At 37.3% G+C, this 25512-nt stretch overlaps 1 protein-coding gene and 1 non-coding gene across 3 annotated transcripts in view; one reads left to right on the forward strand and one right to left on the reverse strand.

Moving 5' to 3' along the window:
• LOC127797716 (mRNA-decapping enzyme-like protein) overlaps window positions 1-19770 on the reverse strand; it is a 45810-nt gene extending 26040 nt beyond the window's left edge. Inside the window, exons 1-5 of one of the 2 annotated variants that reach the window (XM_052330840.1) lie at window positions 19633-19770; window positions 19375-19560; window positions 19249-19289; window positions 19032-19081; window positions 16898-17042 (exon numbers count right to left, since the gene is read on the reverse strand). In XM_052330840.1, the coding sequence (XP_052186800.1) occupies window positions 16898-17042; window positions 19032-19081; window positions 19249-19289; window positions 19375-19533 (395 nt within the window). In that variant the 5' untranslated portion in view covers window positions 19534-19560; window positions 19633-19770. Of the gene's footprint in view, window positions 1-16897; window positions 17043-19031; window positions 19082-19248; window positions 19290-19374 lie in introns of both variants that reach the window. The other variant, XM_052330839.1, reaches the window with a different exon arrangement.
• A 5218-nt stretch (window positions 19771-24988) lies between these two features.
• Window positions 24989-25095, forward strand: LOC127798558 (small nucleolar RNA R71). Its single transcript, XR_008022422.1, has one exon. It is a non-coding gene; the product is annotated as a small nucleolar RNA R71 (small nucleolar RNA).
• Window positions 25096-25512: the final 417 nt, after the last annotated feature.

Consider the following 25512-nt stretch of genomic DNA (forward strand, 5'->3'; position numbering starts at 1 on the left):
GTGGTGGCAAAGATGCAGTTAACTCCTGAAAAACATCCAAGCCCTTACATGATTGGATGGATCAAAGAAGTTGGTGGCATACATGTGGATGAACGTTGCAGGGTGCCTTTCTCTATTGGTAAGTACTCCGATGAAGTCTATTGTGATATTGTTGATATGGATGCTTGCCATATTTTATTTGGGAGGCCTTGGCAATTTGATATGGATACTAAGCACTCGGGTAGGAAGAACACATATCAGCTTGAGAAAGAAGGTGTGCGTTATACTTTGTTACCCATAGTGGAAAAGAATCAAACCAAAGCTTCTAAAGTGGAGCTTGATTTCGAAGATTATGTTGTCCCAGCAACCTCAACGTTTGCAAACTTAGGTATGATTTATGCTACTAACATGACAGAAACTCAAAGGTTATTGACTCATACTGGGGTATTTTCCAGTCCCGATAGCTCAAGCATTGCCTCGCAACCCAAGAATGGTGGTGTTTCTTCTGATCGACTTGCGACTGTAAAGGAGATGGAGGTCATGGTAGCAAATCCTTCTATAGTTTATTCAAGCTCTGGCATGGTTGAATCTAAGGCAATAAGAACATATTCACCTTTGCAATTGCAAAAGCAAGATGGTCACATGGGTCTCTTTGTGGATAGGGGTGTTGGATCTCCTAGACTAGTTAACTCAACTGCTGCTATAGCTGATCAAGTACTTAGACCAAAGGAGGATTTAAGCATCAATATTTTAAGTGATGGAGAGACTGCTGGTAGTCATGGAATAAGCTTTTATTCGAAACAGTTGCAAAATAATACTTCTCCAGGCAAGAAAAATCTACAGATGAATTCAGAAGCTGTTGAGGAGTCAAAATCAAGAAAGCTGATGAAAAGAGAAGGACCTATGATAAAATTTACCATGTTAGAAAAGCACTCAAGATGGAATGTTCAACGTCCTCAATCTAACAGTAATAATACAGTGGAGGCAGATGGAAACAAACATGGCGATGATTGGACCCATGCCAACCCAGATATGGCTAAGAAGGGGAGGAATGTCTTTGGTCATGTTCCCTTAGCAAAAAAGTTCAAGCGGTTCAGGAAAATGTCAAGCAACGGTTGCACAAATAAGAAGTACAAGGCGACAGCTGACAAGCATAGGAAGCACAAGTTATTTGAGGTTGAAGATGAAGTCATGATATTCTTGAAGAAGGAACGGATTCCAGCAGGAAATCAAAACAAGTTCAAATCAAAGAAATATGGTCATTACAAGATTACGAAGAAGACCAATGATAATGCTTATGTTGTGGATTTGCCTAATCATATGGGTATTTCCAAACATTCAATGTGGCTAATCTCTCTTTGTACTTACCGGATGTGGATTTGTCCAAATAGAATCAAAATTCGAGGTCGAATTTTTTCTCAAGTGAAGGTGAATGATGCGGTCACCAATCAAGACTCGGCCCAAGGCTGACCCAACCAAACCAGAACAATATCACCAAAATAGTAGTGCCATAATGTTATTTTAATATTTCTCAGGTTCTAGAATTCTACTTGATTTAGGATTCTACCTCATGTTTGATTAGGATTTTATTTTTATTAGGATTCTAGTTAACTTTTATTTATGATTTATTTCTATTATGATTCTAGTTGGATTTTGTTTTCCAAATATTAGATGAATTTGGATTAGCTAAATACTATAAATATGCCTAGGATCTAGAGTTTGTAATCAAGTTTTAATCAATCAAATTTCAGCAACCTATTTGGGTTTTCTTAGCAAAACAGTCTTGTTTTTGCGTTTTCTTGAAAGCCAAGCTTCGGCCATTGAAGTTTACTCTTTCAATGGTTTATTTTGGTGTATTTTTTCACACACGCGCTACACATTACGTCACTCTTTCTTCTATGTTTTTCTGTCTTCTTTTCTGCACCAAAAACCACCTTTCTTGTTTTAAGCCTGAAACACAATCAATCAAACCGTGCTAAATCCTATCTTTTACACTACCATATTGGCCTTTTAAATTGACACTAAAAATTCAATAAATCATTACTATTCAGATCTTTAATAGAACTTTTATAAAACATCCCAATTTAAAATATTTGAAAATAAAGTTGTGAACAAATAAGAACCTTAAGTAGGAAGATTCTAAGGGAAACAGGAGGAGAACAAAATGAATTATGTCACACTTGTATTTGATTTCCTACGAGATGTATATACATGAGCAGACCTTAGTTTGCTCCTCGAATATAGGAATTCAAAAACTAATTTAAAACACAATAGATAAGATAGAATTTAAACTTGAAAGGTAATTTTCTCCTATCTTTGTGGACTACTTTATCTGTAACTTCTTATCCTTTCTTTAATTATCTTTAATTTCAAACTCTTCTCCTTATCATTCCAATATGCTCCCATCGTTTATTTAGCCAGAATCCTTCTTCAACACTCCCCCTCGAACTGGTGAATAAATCTCTCTCATTTCCAGCTTGTCTCTAAGTAATTCAAACCCTTGTTTAGTCATGGCCTTGGTAAGCTTCTTGTGAACCAATAGGAATATATGTAAGATTGAGTCCTCCATTTTCAATTTCCTGTTTAATCAAATGTCGATCAATTCTTACATGTTTCATTCGGTCATGTTGAATTGAGTTATTCACAATACTTATGGCCGATTTTCTCTCACTATATAGCCTTGTAGGGGTAGTTATAGGTATCTACAAGTCTTCCATTAGTTTCCCAAGACAAATTATCTCACATATACCTTGAGCTATAGCTTGGTACTCTGCCTCAGCACTACTTCGAACTACCACACTCTATTTCTTACTTCTCCTTGTAACAAGATTGCCCCATACCTTAGTACAATACCCGAATGTAGATCTGTTATCCTCAATAAATCCAGCCTAATCAGCATCTACAAACCCCTTTATTCATTCATCTTCATTTTTCCTGAACAACAACCCCTTTCCAGGAGTTCCTTTAAGGTATCTCAGAATATGACAAACAGCATTGAGGTGTTGACTAGTGGGTGAATGCATAAATTGATTGACTACATTCACTGCATATGCTATGTCAAGTCGTGAAAGAGATAAGTAGATCAATTTGTCCACTAACCTTTGGTATCTTCCTTTGTTTACTAGATTACCTGTGCCATCATCTTTAGTCTTCCAGTTTGGTTCCAATGGTGTGCTAGTTGGCTTACAACCAAGTTTGCCCATTTCCTTCCGTAGATCCAATGTGTATTTCCTCTTTCTTTACTTCTTGCCACTTCCATTCCTAGGAAATACCATAGATGTCCTTGGTCCTTGAAGCCTTGAGCCACCAATATTGCCTTGTACCTGCCAAGACTTCCATCAAATTTATATTTAATAGTAAACACTCATTTGCTACCTACCACCTTCTTATCTTTAGGTAATGTCACAATTTCCCATGTTCCATTTTTTTCCAGCACATTCATTTCCTCCATTACAACAGTCCTCTAGTGTGCATTTTGAAGAGCATCATGGATATCTTCAGGAATTTGACTCTCATCAACCTTTGTAGTAAATGCCCTGAACTCTGTAGGCAATCAGGAATATACCAAATGGTTCGATATGGGATACTTTGTACATAATCTAACTCCTTTCCTCCAAGCTATTGGAATATCCATAGGTTTTTACAATTTTTGTCCTTTGTTCTTCCTTGACAAGTATTGTCATCATCTCAGCTTCTTCAGGTTCTAGTCTTCCATCCTCATCAGGTATTCGACCTTCCTCCTGAGGTGATGACTAGCCTTGCTTTGGGTCATAAGTCCTTCGAGAATAAACCTGAAGTGGTGGTTTTTGAGGAACTTGGATCGGTTGTTCTCCCCCCTTCATCTGTTACATTACTAGGAGTAGGAGTAATCATGTTAATTGCCTCAAGACAAAACAAAGAATCCCAACCTTGCTTTGCACAAGAGGTCCCCCCTACAGAGATGTGGGAGAATGAAAGTAGTGATCCTTGGGAAAAGAGACATGACAGGACACAATAAATTTCCTAGTATATTAGGACAATAACGCTTGCAGCCTTATTGTGTTAGGGAGTATCCCACAAACAAACCAAGGATTTAGGTTCCAATTTGAAGTGATAATTATTCACAAATGTCGTACACCCAAAGACTTTTTGAGACAATGAATTAAGCATTTGGGTAAGGAGGGGATAACTAACAAGAAGAGTGCTCAAGGGAGTCTTAAAATTGAGAATTCAAGTAGAAAGTCTATTGATGAGATAAACAGTCGTAAGTATAGCCTCTCCCCAATAGGAGCTAGGAACTGAGCTTGTGAACATCAAGGATTGAGCAATTTCAAGAAGATGTCTATTCTTTCTCTCAAACACTCCATTTTATTGTGGATTATAGGGACAAGTACTTTGATGGACAATCCCATTTTCACTCAGGTAGTTATCAAGCTCATTTGAGAAATATTCCCTTCTATTATCCGACTGAAGGATATTGATTGATGTTTAAAAAACATTGCGTACCATTTGGCAAGAATACATTGCTCATAGTTGAAAGACTCATTCTTTTTATTGATAAACAAATGAGGGTACAAAATCTTTTAAGTATCTGAAACTAGGATGGCCTAAACGTTTGTGCCATAACTAAATAGTAAAATCTAAGACAATAGTAAGGGAAAATTTATTGTGTAACCTAGATAAAGTGGGAGTACCGGCTGGTCCATTAACATAATAAAAGCCTTCTTTTCCCTCAACATTGCCAATCATCTTCCCTGAAGTTAGGTCCTGAAAAACACAGTGAGTTGGAAAAAATGTCACTTTACAGTTCATGTCCTTTGTTATCTTGCTGATTGACAACAGATTACACTTCAATTTAGGCACATATAAGATAGACTTCAAATGTAGGCCAGCTATATATACTGATCATTCTCCTTTAGCATAGGATATGGTACCATTTGCCATGGTCACAATTATAGTCTTATCACACCCTTTATAGTTTGATAATCCATGCAATGAACTTGTCATATGATCTAAAGCTCCTGTATCTACAATCCAATAATCTGTAGACAACATTTTAGAGAAGTAACACTAATAAAAAATACCTTGTTTGGCAAGTGATACAATAACTAGATCAAATGGCTTAGTGATCTTTGTCTGCTTCAGTACTTGCTGAAGGAGTTCCAATTGATCCGTTGTTAGGGTAAGATTAGTCATTTTACCCTCTTTAGCATCTACTACAAAGGCTGCTTGAGTCATCTTCTTTTGATTTTTGCCCTTCTAATTTGCTGGTTTCCCATGAATTTCCCAGCAAGTGTCTCTAGTATGATAAGGCTTATGACAGTGATCACACCACCATTTCTCTTTTTGTGATGCTCCACGTATTGGTATTGTCTTTAGTTTAGAAATAGCAAGGGCTAAATTCTGAGTGTTATTTTCATGTATAGAAAATGAGTTCAACATTATCTTCTTTCGGCTTTCTCCCTTCTTACTGTTGAAATATTTGCCAAATGATTAGACATATGGTCACGAGAGAGGAAGGTTGAAGAGAAGGTACTAGATTTAAGTTTCTAGAAATCTGATAGTTAGGGGTTATAATTGTAACTGCCATGCAATTACTGAAGTCCTTGTAAATCCCGCCCTTTATAGTTTATAAATAGAGGGTTCGAGAGTCTTATTTCCTCCCAATCAGTTTTCGTTCTGTCTTGTGAAAGAGTATGTGTTGTGTTTGTGCAAAAGAGAAAAGTGGTATTGCTTTGTAATCTCCAAGTAGGGCAGCTTGGTAATAGAGTTGTGAGAGAAATCAATGTTAGAGTAGAAACACAGCAATCCCCTTAGACTCACAGAAATCACTCCCCACTTCCAAGAACACAAACAATAAGAGAAATAAACAAGAATAATAGAAAATAGTAAGAACAAAAGGGATTTATTCTGGTTCAATCTCAAATGTTGAGACCTACGTCCAGACTGCTTCAGCTACACCAATCCACTATCTTGAGAACAATCTTTAGGATGATTACATGGAATACTCGAATCCAAACCCAGCCCATATACCCTGAAAGCTACCTGGATTCCCGAGATTACAAAGCTTGACCCCAGCCTTACTCTCATCCACTCAATCAATCCCAACCCACAAGATAGAAACAAAAAACCTTCTCAGAATGAACTCTCTACCTGCCTATCCTCACGATCCCTATTTATAGGCCATAGGGGCGTGAGTTACAATAGTCTAGCTGACTGCCTTATTGACCGGAAATAGCAAATAACTAATTCGGTCAGCCACCCTTCTAGAAACATGCCTTCTAGAAGAATACACATTCTAACCATAAAACAACAAAGAAACATACAACTGCCCTCATACAAAAATATATCTTCCAACAAAAAAATCCTAATCTAGTACAAATGACATAACAATCAATGCATGTAATCTTTGATTTCGGTTTCAAGATAGTGAAGAACAGGATCATCTCAGTTTGGATGTAGGTTCTCCATCTAGGAGTTCCGAAGTAGGATAAATCTCTTGTCTTGTGCGTGAGTGCTTTGATTTTGTGTTGTTTTCTTGTATTCCTTTCTTATGTCTTATCCGTGTGTGAGTGATTGTATTTGTCTTGAGGGAGATTTGAGTGTGTGTCGGCGGGAATTGTTACAACAATCTGGTATTAGAGCGACCATTCGTCCCACGTCCAAGATTTGAAAAAAGACTCAAGAAAGGAGATGCAATCCAGTAGGCAATCATGGCTTCCATTTCATCCTCTTCCAGACACGATATAGAGAAATTCGATGGGCAAAATGATTTTGCCCTCTGGAAGATGAAGATGAGTGCATTCCTCAACAATCTTGGCCTTGAGGAGGCACTAGAGGGAGAAGCAAAAATGCCCAAGACTTACACGACAGAACAAAAGAAGGAGATCGTCAAGAAGGCATACGACACATTGATCCTAAGCCTCGGTGACAAGATACTACAAGAGGTGTCCAAGATGAAGACGGCTACGGAGATATGGCTCAAGTTGGAGAGCCCACTTAAACTTAAAATTAGACCAAATGAATGTTACCACAACCTTTCTCCGTAGAGACCTAGATGAAAGGATATTAAAGGAACAACCTAAAGGGCTTTGAATCTAGAGGAAAGGTGGAGCATGTATGATTGCTTAAGAAGTCACATTATGGGCTTAAGCAATCACCAAGACAATGGTATAGGAAATTCGACTTGGTAATGTTAAACCAAGGATATAGAAGAAGTTCCTATGATAGCTATGTTTATTTTAAACATGCATCACCTAGTGTTTCAATCTATTTGCTCCTTTATGTGGATGACATGCTCATAGCAAGTCAATCTAAGAAAGAAATTCAGCAATTGAAGCTAAAATTGAAGTCAAAATTTGAGATAAAGGAGTTAGGGGAAGAAAAGAAAATTCTAGGGATAGAAATTTCCAAAAATAAACGGCAAAGAAAATTGTACATTTCTCAAAAATCCTATCTAGAAAAGTTAATCAAAAGGTTTGGAATGGCAGATGCAAAGGCAGGAAATGTGCCATTTGCTCAACATTTTAAATTATCCTTAGAACAATCTCCAAAAGATGAGGAAAGTATGAAAGAAATTATTAATATTCCCTTCTTTAGTGTTGTGGGCAATCTAATGTATAGCATGGTGTGCACAAGGCCTAATTTGGCTCACGCAATGAGTGTTGTGAGCAGATTTATGGCAAATCCTGAGAAAGCACACTAGAATGCAGTTAAGTGGGTGTTTAGGTATGTGAAAGGATCTAGCAGCATGGTTGTCCTATGGTGGAGCAAGTATAGGAGAATCAGTCAGCATCTTAAGGTATTTGGATGCTGATTATACTGTTGATTTAGAGAAAAGAAGATCCACAACTAGATATGTATTTAAGTTGTGGAATTATACTATCAATTGGAAATCAAGCCTCCAACATGTGGTGGCTTTATCAACAATTGAGGCAGAATATATAGCTATATCAGAGGCGATTGAAGAAGCCATGTTGCTAAAAGGCCCAACTAGTGAGCTCCTAGGTATTATAGTGCAAGACACTTTGATGTGTGATAGTCAAAGTGCCATACATTTGTCCAGAAACCAAGCTCACCATGAAAGGATAAAGCATATAAATGTTCATCACCATTTTATTAGGGAAGTATTGGATAAAAAGGAAAATTTTCTAATAAAAGTTGCAGGTGATGATAATAAAGCAGATATCTTCACAAAAACAGTTCCTATAGCAAAGCTAAAGCATTGTTTGAAGTTGCTTCAGATGAATGAAGAGGTTGGAGAAGAAGATCAAGTCAAGTATGGTTTGTATGCAGGTGGCTATCCTAAAGCAGTCAAATCCTATGCAAAATGGTGGAGATTTTGTTGACATATTTGTCCAAGGATTAGACATATGGTCACGGGAGAGGAAGGTCGAAGAGAAGATACTAGATTAAAGTTTCTAGAAATCTGGTAGTTAGGGGTTATAACTGTAATTGCCATGCTGTTATTGAAGTCCTTGTAAATCCCGCCCTTTATAGTTTATAAATAGAAGATTCGGGAGTCTTATTTCCTCCCAATCAATTTTCGTTCTGTCTTGTGAAAAAGTATGTGATGTGTTTGTGTGAAAGAGAAAAGTGGTATTGCTTTGTAATCTCCGAGTAGGGCAGCTTGGTAATAAGGCTGTGATAGAAATTAGTGCATGTAATCTTTGTTTCCGATTTCAAGATAGTGAAGAACGAGATCATCTTAGTCTGGATGTAGGTTCTCCATCTAGGAGTTCCAAACTAGGATAAATCTCTTGTCTTGTGTGTGAGTGCTTTGATTTTGTGTTGTTTTCTTGTATTCCTTTTTTCTGTCTTATCCGTGTGTCGGTGTGTGAGTGATTGTATTTGTCTTAAGGGAGATTTGAGTGTGTGTCAACGGGAATTGTTACAACACTTACCTCTGCAAATGCTTCTTGGATTGATGGGAATGGTTTAGTTCCCAGTAATCTTCCTCTTGACTTCATCTAGGTCAAAATTAAGACCATGAAGAAAATCAAACACCCGTTCTTTCTCCACCATTCTAGCGTATTTAACTCCATCTTCAATACACTCCCAACTAATGTCATAAAATAGATCCATTTTCTACCACAATTCAGTCAACATGTTATAGTAATCAATGACTAAATGATTACCTTGTCGAGTGGTCTGAATGGCCAACCGAATTTCAAAGCATTGAGTCGTGTTCTCCATATTTTACTAGAGATCTTGCATAGCCTCCCATACTTCCTTGGCTGTCATATAGAATAGATAGGTTCTGCCTATCTTTGGCTCCAATGGAATTAATGAGCTAAGCCATGCCAATTGAATTTTCGGCATCCCAGACTTCATAATTAGCAGCTTCAGGATCTGGCATAGGAGTACCACCAGTTAGGTATCCCACTCTTCCCTTCCCTTTAACAGCAACAAAACTAATTGAGACCATTCTTAAAAATTAGTCCTATTCAGTTTATGTCGTGTGATTTGAAGGGAATGGCTGTCGAGAGAAATAGGAACACCTGGAGTTTGTGGGGTTCTAGTGGGTGCAGGATAGGTAGTGGAGGTTTCACTTGTTGGAAGGTAGCTAGTCATCTTGGAGCAGCTGTTTGGTGAGAAAAAAGATAAGGTATGCAGTCACTAGATATGTGGCTTTGATACCATGAACAAATAAGAACATTCTTAAGTAAGAAGATTCCAAGTAAAACGGGAGGTGAACAAAATGAATTATGTCACACTTATATTTGATCTCCTATGAGATATATATACATGAGCAGACCTTAGTTTGCTCCTCGAATATAGGAATTCAAAAAACTAATTTAAAATACAACAGATAAGATAGGATTTAAACTTGAAAGATAGTTTTCTCTTATCTTTGTGGACTACTTTATCTGTAACTTCTTATCATTTCTTTATCTCCTCGGCTGTCTTTAATTTCAAACTCTTCTCCTTATCATTCCAATCTGCTCTTATCGTTCATTCAGCTGGAATTCTTATTCAACAAGTTGGAACTCAAAATTTTCTATTAATAAACTCTAGAGGCCTTCTTTCAACACTTGAAGCCTTCAAACTCAAATCTATGCTGTGAAATCCTAAATCAGAAGAGCACATATAGTATTCAGATACAAAGGAACTAACATCATGGCCAGCCACAGGACCAACTCAAAAGCCTACCAAAAAATAAAAAGGTAAAAAAATCAACACGTTTAGCACAATAGCCAGGGAACTCCAATTTCACCCCTTAGACATGCACAATAGCCAGGGCCTCAGTTGCCAAGTGGAAAAACCAGATTAACTACTGATTCTTCAAAATGGAAAAGTGCATTCTAGAGCTGTAAGTTAATAGCCATTTCTGTGTGATTATCCAAGCACATCCACTCATTAACTACATACGTGGAGCCCATCCAACATGGGCATCCTCACCAGAGTAGTATTCTGGTGCTTTATTTTGAAATCTATATTATTGTTTGAGAAGTGGAACACCAACTCAGCTCTCAAACAGTAACACATATTTGACTCAGAAGAATAACAACCCACATCGAATAAATTTTTATTCCCAGTTTGTTTGCATAAGAGAAAAGACACGAGAGACATGGGTTAATGAGTGTGAACTCTACTGTTGAGCTTACCAGTTGCCTGTCAACATGACAACTGAAGGATTTTAATATTGGTTCCAGCAGTCAACCAAACAAACAACTATTGGATGGAATATTCAACCTATTTAGGTCACTAGTTCCAACAGGGAGCTTAATGAACCTTAATCACTCACTAGTTCCAGCAGTTGATGCCATGGTCAACTAAGTTAAGATCAGTTAAGCAAATTTGATCTCTGCTCCCAACAGTCGACCAACAATTGACAATGTTCCCAGGGCCTTGCAGGTGCAACATGACAACAAGCAATACAACAATCAACTCTGTTAATCCAGTGAGGTAATCTGATCACTGGAATCAACAGGCAACCTAACAGTAGACTATCTGATGTCTCAGTTGACCAAGGCTATTCTCACTCAGGCTTCATTAGGTTTTTGCTTCTTATTTTGTTCCTTGTTCATGAAGAGAGCTGAAACAAGCAGAAAAATACTATCTTGCTTGAATAAATCTCACGGAAAAGAGCAGAAAATATATACACAATACATCCTTATCTTTTCTCCTATAAAGCAGGAGATGAGATAGGATATTTTATCTCCTAAATATTAGGATATTCTATCTCCTAACTTATAGAGACTAATTTAAACTTTAAAATACAAGTTTACAATATTTAAACTATAAGACTAAAGGCCTTATCCATTGGTTATCAATCTTCAAATTTGAATTTCTCTTCCTCATCCAACACTCCCCCTCAAATTGAGGAGTAAATGCACGTCATCCCCAGCTTGCCAATTAGAAATTCAAAACCTGGTCTTACCATTGCTTTGGTGAGCACATCTGCTACTTGATCAGTGATAGGAATATAAGACAAGACTATCCCTCCTTCTTCAATCTCTCGTTTTATAAAATTTCGGTCTATCCTAACATGTTTCATGCGATCATGTTGGATAGGATTCTTCACTATGCTTATTGCTGACTTACTATCACTGTATACCCTTGTAGGTTGAACCAAAGGTATCTTTAGGTCTCCAAAAAACCTTTCTAGCCAGATTACTTCACACATTTCTTGAGCAATAGTTCGAAACTCTGCCTCAGCACTACTACGGGCTACCACTGATTGTTTTTTACTTCTCCATGTCACCAAATTTCCCCACACCTTGGTACAATATCCGGTTGTTGATTTGCTGTCTTCACTTGATCCTGCCCAGTCTGCATCCACAAATCCCTCAATTCCTCTTTCCTTTGTCTTCTGAAACATCAACCCCTTTCTAGGGGTTCCTTTTAGATATCTTAGAACATGAAACACGGCATCCATATGTCTTTGTGTAGGAGAATGCATGTATTGGCTTATTTTACTTACTGCATAGGCTATGTCAGGCCTAGTAAGAGACAAATAAATCAACCTCCCTACCAACCGTTGGTACTTCTCTTTATCCACAGGGACATCATCTTCTTCTTCTCTTGATTTCCATCCTTTATCTAATGGAGTTCCAGTAGGTCTACAAGCCATCATCCCGGTGTCCTTTAGCAAATCTATAGTGTACTTCCTTTGTGAGATAAATAATCCTTCTCGACTTCTAGCAACCTCCATACCTAAGAAGTATTTCATAAGCCCGAGATCTTTGACTTCAAATTTGGATTTTAGCTGCTTCTTTAAGGTCTCAATCCTTTGTATGTCATCACTTGTAACAATTATATCATTAACATAAACAATTAGAATAGATTTCCTTCCATTTTCTGAGGATTTTACAAATAATGTGTAATCAGTTTGTCCTTGTTGATACCCAAATTGAATTAAGGTCATGCTGAAATTTTGAACCAAGCCCTAGGTGATTACTTCAACCCATATAGAGATTTCTTCAGCTTGCAAACCTTGTCTATACCAGCCTCCTTTTCAAAACTTGGTGGTACTTTCATGTATATTTCCTCATCCAAATCACCATTAAGAAATGCATTCTTAATATCAAACTGATATAGTGGCCAATCTAAGTTTACAGCAATTGAAAGGATTACCCGGATCGAATTTAATTTTGCCACAGGAGCAAAAGTCTCCTCATAGTCTATCCCATAGGTTTGAGTAAATCCTTGGGCCACCAATCGAGCTTTATATCACTCCACATTGCCATCAACTTTATGCTTTACTGTAAATACCCATTTGCACCCAACTATTTTCTTTTCTAAGGGTCTTCTCACTATATCCCATGTTCCATTATCCACTAATGCCTTCATTTCCTCCATAACAGCTGCTTTCCATTTCGGATCCTGCATTGCTTCTTGAACATCTTTTGGAACAACTATATTGTCAACTTTAGCAATGAAACCTCTGAACTTAGGAGATAACTTAGCATAAGTTAGATAATTTTTGATAGGATATTTTGCACAGGATCTTACCCCCTTCCGCAGGGCTATTGGCATTGCCCAATCTAGCCCATCCTCAGGAATTGCCTCACTGTTAGCATCATGTGTTGATCTGAAAGTTTCTGTGCTATCTCTGGTTATTTCCTTTCCAAAGCTGCAGTCATCCTTTGATGGACCAGCTTTTGGTAGAGATGATTGGCATTGCTGCTGCTCCGTTTGGTTCCTTAATCGTCGGGAATAAACAAATTTAGGTTCAGCAACTGAGTTAATTTGTGGCTGAGAGGAAAACTGACCAGAACAATGGTCAAATGTTTCAAAATCAGTTGATTTTGACTCAGAGGCTGTGTCAGGGGCTGCTGGAACTGTTTCAGAAAGGGATGGGACTGCTGGAACTGTTTCAGGAAGGAATGGGGCTGCTAGAACTGTTTTAGAAAGAGATTCCACTGGCAGTGTATTGTCATAGGTAATGATTTCTCCCCCTTGAGAATACACTAGCAGTGACAGTGGAGAGGGTATAGGCACAGATGGGTTGGACTGATAGAATGAGATATTTTCATAAAAGGTGACATCGGTGGAAATGTAATACTTGTGGGTCATAGGGCTGTAACACTTGTATCCCTTTTGGGTAGGTGAATAACCAAGGAAAAGACATTTTTGGGCCTTGGGATCAAGCTTAGTCCGAGATGTGTTGTGGTTATGAACATAGACAACACAACCAAACACCTTCGGTTCAAGAGATTGTAAGAGAGGAGCATGAGGATATATAGCACAAAGGGTCTCAAGGGATGTTTGGAATTTCAATGTCTTGGAGGGAAGACGATTTATGAGATAGGCAGTCGTAAGAACAGCCTCCCCCCAATAGGAATTAGGGACATGAGTGGTGAACATCATAGCCCTAGCAACTTCTAAGAGATGCTTATTTTTTCGTTCGGCCACTCCATTATGTTGTGGTGTGTATGCGCAAGAACTTTGATGCAAAATCCCATGGTCAAGAAGGTAATTATTTATGTCATGAGAAAAATATTCTCTCCCATTATCAGTCCTAAGAATATAAATAGAGACTTGAAACATGTTCAAGACAAACTTGTGGAACCGTTTAAAAATATTGCTAGCTTCGGATTTCTCTTTCATAAGATATACCCAACAAGCCCTAAAATGGTCATCTATGAAAGTTATGAACAATCTAGAGCCCAAAACATTTGGGAGTTTAGAAGGACCCCAAATGTCACTATGAACCAAGTGGAATGGGGATGAGGGTTTATACGGTTGAATGAAATGATGAGCTTTAGATTGTTTAGCAAGAATACATTGCTCACATGAAAGATTGTGATCTTTATTAATGAAGAATTGAGGATACAAAAATTTTAGGTAAGGGAAACTAGGATGTCCTAAACGTTTATGCCATAACATAGCTTTGACATTTGAATTAACATTTAGAACAACTTTATTTGAACAAAATGGGTTTGAAGGACTTCCTTTCAATCAATAAAGACCATCCTTAGCTTTAGCACTGCCAATCATCATCCCCGAGGCTTGGTCCTGAAATAAACAAGAAGATGATAAGAAGATTACTTTGCAGTTCATGTCCTTGGTAATCCGATTTACAGACAACAAATTGTAGCTTAATCCTAGTACATATAGGACTGAATTGAGTTTTAAGTCAGATACACAAACTTTCCCAAGTCCTAATGCAGGTGCAATAGACCCATCTGCCATAGATATCTCAATCATTGTTTTACATGGCCTATATTCAGTCATACAATCCATAGAACTAGCCATAAGATCAGATGCCCCAGTATCTATTATCCATACATCCTTAGGAATCTGTTTTGACATAAATGAGCAGTGAGGATTACCTTGTAAAGCAACTGATCCAGTAGGTTGATGATTAGAAGACCCGGTTGAGTTTGTACCTTGGTTTAGTAGCCTGTATAGGGTTTGGATTTGTTCCTCTGACAGATTTAGATCTATTTTTGATCCCTTTTCCACAGATTTCGGTCCACTCTCTCCGGATGTGGTAGTCATATAAGCTGATCTGGTGCCTTCTCTCTTATTCTTTGGTTTCCAGTTGGCTGGTTTGCCATGGATCTTCTAACATGTCTCTCTTGTATGATATGGTCTCTTGCAATGATCACACCATTGCTTCTCTCTCCCAGCATCCTTTTGAACAAAATCTCCTTGTCTAACAGTGGCTAGGGCAGACTGTTGATGGGATAGATCATCAGCAGATTGAAGCATTACTTTGCGTCGACTTTCTTCTCGCCTAACTTCTGCAAATACTTCTCTTAAACTGGGCAAAGGTTTAGTACCTAAAATTCTGCCACGCACTTCATCTAAATCACTGTTAAGTCCATGGAGAAAATCAAATATCCGGTCTTTTTCAACCATCTTATTATACTTAATGCTATCAGCCACATTTTCCCAAGTTATAGTATAGAATAAATCCATCTCATGCCACAATTCAACCAAAGTATTAAAATAATCTGTAACATTCAGATTACCTTGTTTGGTATTTTTTATGGCTGACCTGATTTCAAAATTTTGAGATGAATTATCCAAATCTGAGTACATCTCTTGCACCGAATCCCAAATCTCCTTGGCTGTTTTGTGAAAGAGGTATGTCCTTCCAATCCTAGGCTCCATGGAATTTATCAACCAAGCCATAATGGTTGAATTTTCTGCCTCCCAAGTTCCATATGTGACTGCTGTCGGTGGAGGAGCAGGGGTAGCACCGGTTAAATAGCCTGATTTTCCCTTTCCCTTGATCACCAATAAAACGGACTGAAACCATTCCCTAAAATTACTCTCATTTAGCTTATGGTGAGTAATTTGCAATGGATGGCTGTCGATTGAATGGCTGGACAGGTTTGGGAAAGATTGAGAGGTAGCCGAGGGATGAACCGCACCTGGAGAACTGGTGGCTGAAGCTTCTGTGAGACTAGGGTTTTGATTTGTATCGCCCATGATTTTGAGGAAACTAGCAATCGGCTGAGATAGACTAGAGATTTTTCCTATGCTCTGATACCATGAAACAAGCAGAAAAATGCTATCTTGCTTGAATAAATCTCACGGAAAAGAGCAGAAAATATATACACAATACATCCTTATCTTTTCTCCTATAAAGTAGGAGATGAGATAGGATATTTTATCTCCTAAATATTAGGATATTCTATCTCCTAACTTATAGAGACTAATTTAAACTTTAAAATACAAGTTTACAATATTTAAACTATAAGACTAAAGGCCTTATCCATTGGTTATCAATCTTCAAATTTGAATTTCTCTTCCTCGTCCAACAAGAGCCAATCTAAGAAGTGAACAATCAATCCCAACAGTTGACTGCTGGGCTATAAGGCTAGTTTCTAACTTTCTATACTATGATGTCCATCTTTAGCAGATAAAAATATATCTTCCTATTGCATCCTCATAATGTCTACCTCTTCGTTCTTTCAATGTTGAATTCTTATTCCTATGATCTATCCATGTTTTCTAGATGTTCTTTGGAAAACAAGCAAGGAATTCATTAATTAGTGATGTAATTATTGGTTCTTCATTCAAATAGTGCAGAAAGTCAGAGGTACAGGAAATTATGCCACAGCAGACTGCATTTTTTACCATATTCTAGTGAACTACCATTTCCAGAAGGTTCTTGAAGCAAATATCTTTTGCCCCACATTGACTTTGCTAATTCAACTCAAAGTCCTGTTTCTCACACCATGGTTGGATATCCAAACCTGCTTTAGCATCTTCTAAAGACAAAGGAAAGCACTTAACCACCCAACCATGGATTTAGTAAACTAACCAGCATGCCAAAATTCAGGACCAAATAGTTTATCAAACCATAGATATGTGCGAAAGTTTGTATAATTGTGTCCTCAGATAAATCACTGCTTATTCATAACACAGGTAAACATTATGAAAGTTAAAATTGCATTGGTCAAGAAAGCTAGAATTTTACAAAAATAACAAAGAGCTTATAATTCACACCAGCAGCAATTCTAGGAAATGGCAAAACCTGCTAAAAAGACTAGCAACCTCCTCACATTCCTGTGGATTGTAGAACCATATACCATTTACTTCTTGGGCTGCATTCCGATATAATAAATATGGAACTTGGACTTCATACTCAAAATCTCCCAAGAGATCCTCCACCAAATTATCTGCTTGTAAATAAAGAGATGATTATCTATCAATGATCATTTAAGTTCCCAAAGCATGTATTACATTTGAGGTTACTTATGTTCTTTTTGACTTGATTAAAAATTATTCATGCTCAAGTCATGCTGAGAACAGGAAAGATAAACAGACCTAACAATATAAAGTGACTGAGAGAGAGAGGGGATAAAATCCCTTTGTCATCTTATGATACGAGGTTGGTGATGCCAAATAATGAAATATGAAATTACCAATACAAAATTTATTGAAAAATACCATTAATATCCACTAATTGACTGTGGTCACTTGATTATTCATCCTGAAACCAGTTGTAATTGCTTTTGAAGAAACGAATGCAACACAATTATCATATTTTCAATATTTATACAACTAGAATACTTCAAAAAAATTTGTCTAGGGTGCCCCTAGCATAGGAGGCTTCCCAATTGGCAAGCATCAAGGAAGGTCTTTTTCGTGCTCAACATCCCCACCCCTTTATTTGAAAGATGCTATTTCCAAAATAAAACCTGTGACACTCCAGTCATTTAAAAAAAAGAAAAAAGAGTAACCTTACCATTGCTACCAAGAGAGCTTAAATAAAGATTAATAAAAAAAGTGTATAAACATGTTATTATCGAAGCATAAGTGACATTACAATTTTGTAACACAAAATAAAATGGTTAACCTAAAAACTCAAAAATATACTTCAAATATAACAAATTTATATCAGGAATCAGTATAAATTAAGTCAGGTCTCATTTTCATTTTTGTTTCTCCCACAAAAAAAAACAATTATCACTAACATAAATTGTAGCGGATATAAATACGTGATGTATACATGTGTATGTGTATCTAATTATATATTTGGTGAGTGCAGTGCCAACCAAAATATATTTGCATACGGAAAGACACAAAAAGAATTGATTATGAGTCATTCACTGTACCAAGCAAAAACCATTTAACCTTATCAAACATTGATTCCTTCACTACCTCCCAACATGTTGAAATTTGCAAACTAGAGTTAATACAACAGCAGCAGCCTTAGTTTTTTTAAAATGATCAAAAGTTATGCAAGTTAAAATTCTTCTGTCTTTACAATTTCAAATAGAAATGAAACACACAAGTATGCAAATCCCTGTTATGGTCCACTACAAGATATGGGACTTGTCTCATATTGAAAGTTTAGGCTCTTGGTGTGGGGTTTATAACCTCTTGAGCACCCTCCCCTTGGCAGCTAACTTTTGAGAGTGAGTTATACCTAAGAGGGTTGTAACAGTAGTATTAGAGACGGCCCGATGTCTCCCAGTTGCAAGCGCGCAGCGACAGAGATGACGTCCGCATTGCAATGTTTGTCTAGGACTAACCGTGGCTAGTGCACAACCTGCTGTCGTGGGCGCTGAACTGCGAAGCGTGGTAGTATGTTATGGCCATTGCAAGGTATGGGACTTGTCAAATATCAAAAGTTTAGGCTCTTGGCATGAGGTTTATAACCTCTTGGCACCCTTTCTTGACAAATAGCTTTTGAGAGTGAGTTCTACCCAAGAGGATTGTAACAATCCCATCAACTTGCCTTCAGAAGTATATTTCCTAAAAAGAACAGCAATTAAACTCCAAAATGAATTTTGTTTCAGTAATGCTACATGCCAACAAAATGCGTGCCTTGGGAAACTTTAATATTCTTTCATTTTGCAAGGGCCACTGGCTACTCCACTTTTATCTCTAATTCCAAACAGTTGCATTCAGCTCTAATTTGTTGGTCCTTCTATTTAAATATATTGTTTCTAATACGACTTGATTACTTGGAAAAGCTGTCAAAAGTCACTCTATTGAATTACAGCAATGTCTCAATTAGATACACAAAGCTGTAGGATCACAAACTTTGCATTACGTTTCAGATGTACAACCTAACCAGTCCATCATAAACTCTGTAAAATGAAAAGGAATAAAGTGCTACCTAGCAAAAAATGAAAAAAGAAAAGGAATAAAGTGCTAACCTGTATTTCGGCGGTTCATCACAATAAACTGGAATCGAGGTTGAGTATTCCTGAAATGATCACAAAACTTTTCAGAACTTAAAAGTCCACAATCAAAGATCGGTCGCTAGTACAAATAGAATCAACGCTCCAAAAAGTTAACTCTAAACACAACGCGACCTTAAAATTAGGTCTCGGAGTTTAACCAGTCAAAAAACCACAAAACCCCAAATCTCACCTCTTAATAACAAATAGAGATCCTTCGACATCCTTGCGACTCTACAAATACAAGAATCATAAATAAAAACAAATATACCAATCAGAGAGCGAATCTGAAATAGTGCGACTGTACGGCGAGGCGTACCCATTGGCTGAGGTCGATGTTGAATCCATAGAAGGTGACATGAGCAGCGGTGATGAGAATCTCTTCGACGAAGGGATCAATGCGCTGAAGAACGGTGAGGTTGAGGAGTTTGGTGCTTTGCTGGTCCAGATTTGGCATCAATTTGCCATTCTGAGCCATCTTCTACGCCTTTATGTATGTGTATATCTGATATATGTATAAATATGGAGAGAAAGAGAGGAGATGGAGAGAATTCGAAACCCTAGAGCTCGAAGGTACCTGAGAAACGAAACGCTGCTCTTGTCGTGTGATCTACGACTCTCTCTTTCGCTTCACTGGATTTCTAATTTCTATCCGGAGGGTGAGAAAGAGGAAACTCAGAAAATCTGTCCCACCAGGGAGGTCGGTGGATCGCCGTATTTGTCAAATGACTTAAAACACCCTCCTGCATGCCTTTTTGATTAAAATTCATTAAAAATTACATAGTTTGCCCTTTATAAGTTAAAAAGGTCAAGGTTTTTTATCAAGCCAAAAAATAAAAAATAAAAAATAAATTTACACGTGTTTTTAATTATTAGGTGTCTGCCTATTTCTATCCCACACGTGGACAGATCGTGACAAGTAATATAGTAATGAATAGAGTATCGCACCCACGAAAACTAACTTTTGACGTTTACTCTAACTGATTTAACCTTAACCTAACACACACATTAACAATGACTTTAAGTGTAATGAAAACTAATTTACTAATAAAATATGCAACTAAAACAACTTATTTGATTCAAAAACTCACAAGACTAAGGCACTAGGGTTTGTAAATTCATCGTTGGCCTTCTATGATTCAATTATTCATTACTCGGATCTTGTTATTCCTTATCTTAGGTTGAAAATCGATGATCCAATTACAACTAAAAGCCTCTCTCGATGGTCATTCAGTTCTATGTATATATATGAGATTAACTATCTCTAGTCAACCTTCGAACATATAAACATGCATTCAATCACGGTGATCACCACAAAATGATTTCATAGGGCATATCGGTATCTCTACTTATTATAGGACCCTACGTTGTTTGCTACCATGTCTAATCCGTATTGAATCTCTAGAAAACAATATAAATCACAACTATGTTTCAATGGTGATCAAGCATTAAAACGGCATTATAAACATAACAAACAAACAATTTGAATGAATAAGGAAATAACAAACCGAGTAACCTTAAATCAAACCATTAGAAGTCGAGATTTTGTCATTCACCCTAACTATAAATACTTAACAATGCATTCTTGCAATCAAAAGAAAAATAAAAGAGTTGGAATCTATAGCAAATATTTGAGAAAGAAAAGAAAAATACAACTCAAGAATATAGTCTTCAATCTTCTGTCGGTTCCTCTTCCATCCAAAAAACTCCCTAAATCTCTCAAGAATAAGTCTTTATATAGTGTTTTTTAGGTTATTAAAATCGTGCAAAGTAAAGACTCTCGTTTCCCATTGATTTGGACGGAGACGAGCCAAAATCGGGCTTTAAATTGAAGTTCAAAACGCTACTACGGTCCTACTACGGTATGCTTGTTGCCGCAGACCCATGAGCTCCAACTAGCAATTCCTAAAGTGGTCTTACAGTGGTATGCATTCCGCTGTAAGATCGTGAGCTCTAGAAAATAATTCTTATAGCTGTCCTACAGTGATATACATTCTGTTGAAGGATTGTGAGCTCCATAAACTAATTCTTATAACGGTCTTACAGCGATATGCATTCCGCTATAGGCCATTAGATTTCTTCCTTAGCTTATTTCTTCTTCACTTTTCACTTTTCTCTCTTATTCCACTTTCACTTTCTCCATCTTATTTCAAGTTGATAGCTGGTCATGCCTTCAAGTTTCTCTTCCACTCATATCATGCACCAAAATCATTTTTTTTTTTTTGGTTCCATATCTGCTTTACATGTGATGTGTACCTATATTGACAATATTGAGACCAAAATTAGTAGCAATCATGTTCATTGAATACTTAAATGATAAGATTGAACCATTAAATAAGAGTGTAAACTATACTGATCAAACACCCCCAAACTTAGCCTCTTAGTCTTCCCAAACAAGATTATCACTCACGTATACATTAGATAACCTTACCATTAGTCTTAGATTTTGGTATCTTCTAAAATTCACAATGAGTTATCAAGTAATGCTCCACCATAGTTTTGAACTAATTCCATGCTTAACGTGTGTGTGCATAGTCGAATTCTTTATCATGCATAAGGGTTGTTGCTACCCAACCCTTCGATGGTCCTGTTTTCCTTTCCCTCATATGACTTGCACTCCACCCCCAAACTTAATACTTTTATTCAATCCCTAAGTATCCTATGGTTAGTCTTAGTTTCCTTTTTTTTTTTTTTTAGTCTAGTTGGGTCTAGCTAGAGGTGATGCTATATCGGTTTATGAAAATTCTCCTTAATTTTTGAGTGTTTTAACATTGCAACCTCTACCAAGTAGTCAAACCCACTAGTCTTCTTCATCCCCCACAATATAAGTGTTAGCACAATCATCATTTACTCTTCTTTTTTTTTTTCTTTTTTAGCAAAGCCTCTCCTCATTAAGCTTTCTAGAAGAACCTTGTAGCGAGCTTTCAGCCGATGACTCCCAAGTCAGATGACCTTAGGGCACCAGGTGTTGAGACACCCCTATGGACTTAGTCACCCGATTCAACTAGGCTACGAAGAAAAGTGCATAATATATATACATGATGATTGATATAGTGTGCATGACATAACAATAGAGGGATAAGATTTCTAACCTTTGGTCATTGCTTAGCTTCCGTTAGTTTGTTTACACACCCCACACAAATTTTAAACATACATGTAATCAACACATTCCTCAGTAGACACTACCATAGCTTAACCTTCTCCGAACTTTTTTTTTTTTTTTTTATGAGTTTCAATACTAAGTCGAAGGGGAGAGTCCACTAGCCATCTAGGTAAGTGTATTCAACCTATGCAATGTGTAACCTGACACATGTGCTCAACAGAAGTCATCACATGGACATATGAGTAATTCAAATAATGTGAGGGGCATCACTATCAACCACTTTGTGAATCATAAAAATATCATATAGTTTTCATTATTGCTAATAGAGTTATCCAACTATTTTTTTTTTTTTAAATGGCTACAACCAAGTAGGCTAACACATCATGCATGATTGGACTAACCAAATCCTCCCCCCAAACTTAAAATGAGTCATTGTCCCAAGGGCTCAAAAAGCATTAAACATGAAGGAAGGTACCTGGGATGGAGAAGCGGTGCAGTGATAGTCAAAGTGAGTCAATGGTCTTCGGGGGGTGGCGGAGCCTGCTGCTACAAAAGTTATGCAAATTACAAGTCTTTGGTGGCATTCTAACGGTTGGAATTATACCTACATTGCACAAGGTTAAATATGAGATCTCAATCATGGATAGAGAATACAAAATTATAGAGTCGAGTGATTACCCAAAACTCCCCCCTCTTTTTTTTTTTTTTACTAACTCCAAATGATGACCTCAATATTATTATTTTATGCATAAAACAATTCCTAAAAAAAACATGACACTCTAACCTAACTCAAAATCAAATAAACCAAAGGCAAGAAAGAAAAAAAAAAAAAAATGCAGAATGACAATTAAATGAAAGGGTGAGAAAATTGAGTTGTCTACTAATAAGCGCTTGTTTAAAGTAGTTAGCTTTACTTTATCTCCATCTTCAAGGAGGCTTGAATCCTTCTTCCATCAACATTTTATCGGTGCCAATTATTGGACTTAGTCCTTGAATGTTAGCAACTTTCAATCCAATCCCCTTATTTTGTACCTTTAACACCCTTACCAACTTTTTCTTTTTATAACTTGGTGGCTTGGCTTTTGAAGAAGAAGATACATTCAAAGAACACAATTTGTCTCTTTTGGATGGACAACATTTTTGCTTCTCTCCCAAAGAACCCACGGCCATGACCTTGTTCTTAGCATCCAAAATTTGTTTCTACTCATCAAAAGAGTTAGTAATGCAAGTTTCTGTAGGGTTATCGAGTCTCTCTACCAAATCAACAATGTCATCTCTCATTAAGACTTTTTTTTCATTGCCATTAAAATGTTTCATAGCCTTAAATACATTAAACGTAACCATCTCATCATAAATTCTAAGGCTAAGTGTTCCTTGCTGGACATCAATCAAAGCTCTTCCTGTGGCAAGAAAGGGTCTTCCTAAAATTAAGGATATATCATAATCTTCTTTAATATTCAGAACAAAGAAGTTAACAGGAAAAATAAATTTATCCACTTTTACCAAAACGTCCTCTACTACTCTCCTCGGATATTTGATACTTCTATCAGCCAATTGAAGAGAAACAATGGCGGGTACTGGTTCTTTTAATCCAAGCTTTCTAAAAATAGAGTAAGGCATTAGATTGATACTAGCACCCAAATCACATAGAGCTCGTTCAAATAATAAACTATCAATGGTACAAGGAATAGTAAAACTCCCTGGATCTTTAAGCTTCGATGGTAGTTTGTTTTGCAATATAGCGCTGCTCTCCTCCGTTATCATAATAGTTTCATGCTCCTCCAACTTCCTCTTATTTAATAAAATTTCCTTCATAAATTTCACATAGCTGGGCATTTGAGCTAAGGCATCAACAAATTGGATGTTTATGTGAAGCTTCTTGAATACCTCTAGGAACTTCTCAAATTGCTTATCTAGTTTGTGTTTGCGCAACCTCTGAGCGAATGGAATTGGAGGAACATATGGCTTGACTGGTGGTGGAATTACCTTCTCTTGTTCATCTATTACTTCAGGCTCTCCAAGTTGATTCGTTGTCTCCTGAACAATACCATTTTCCTTTGCCACACTCGGTCTTTTAACATGAATTTCTGGTAGCTACACCCCACTCCTTGTTGTGATTGCATTTACTTGCTCCTTTGGGCTAACTTCTGTATTGTTAGGCCATATGCTCAGTTGCCTTTCTGTTAGGATTTTTACTAGTTGCCCAATCTGATTTTTAATATTCTTAATGGCTGCATCAGTCCGGTCATTTCGTTCTTAAAGCTTTGAAACTACTTCCTCCCATCCTACTTTTTCCTCTTGTGGTCGCCCTTGTATTGGTGGATTTTGGATGTTCTAAGTATTATCATAAGAAAAATGAGGATGATTCCTCCAACCTAGATTGTATGTCTACGAGAATGGGTTATTCTGCTGCCTTTGAAAATTTTGCTGACGTTAAAAATTCTAAGCATAGGCAGCTTGCTCTGTGAATGGTGGATTTATGATCAGCTGACATTCAGGCGATGGATGAGCTCCACAAGTTGCACATATGGGAAGTGATCCTTGCACCATATTAACATTCAAAGAATACTTCAAGACTTCCATCTGCTTTGATAGTGCATCAATATTGACCAACATCAACGTATTAACATCCACTTCATGCATTCCAGCTACTCTTTTATGTGAGTTTCTATTTGGCCACATCACTAACTGCTCACTCATTGTCTCGAAAAGGTCATGAAGTTTCCCGGGTGATTTGTTTCGGATAGATCCTCCTGCTGTAGAATCAACTGCTGAGCGGCTATGAGGAATGAGTCCAACATAGAAAAAATGATTTTGAGCTGGTAGTGAAAAACCATGACTAGGACATTTTCTCAATAACTCTTTGAATCTCTCTCATGCTTCATGAAAATTTTCAGACTCAACTTGCTGAAAAGTTGAAATCTCATGCTTAAGCTTGTTAATCTTGGCAGGTGGAAAGTATTTGAGTATGAACTTCTGTACCAAATCTGTCCATGTAGTAATACTACCCGGTGGTAATGAATCTAACCACTATCGAACCCTATCCTTCAGAGTGTGAGGGAAAAGGCGCATCTTGAGTGCCTCTTCATTAATTCCTTGATACTTGAAATTCCCACAATACTCCAGAAACCGAGACAAATGATAGTGTGGATTTTCCTCGCTCATTCCATAAAATGGTATGTTGTTGGCGAAGAGATTGATCACGTCCGACCTCAACTGAAAGTTCTCATGCCTGTAGGGAGGTAGATTATGCTTAACAGGTTCTCAATCACTAGGGGCATCATGAAGTCCCCCATCAGAATGTCTCTTTCATTAACTTCAACGGGCTGCGTCATTTGAACAAGTTGGTTTGCG

Source organism: Diospyros lotus, chromosome 3, assembly GCF_014633365.1.
Source record: "Diospyros lotus cultivar Yz01 chromosome 3, ASM1463336v1, whole genome shotgun sequence".
Classification (NCBI taxonomy): domain Eukaryota; kingdom Viridiplantae; phylum Streptophyta; class Magnoliopsida; order Ericales; family Ebenaceae; genus Diospyros; species Diospyros lotus.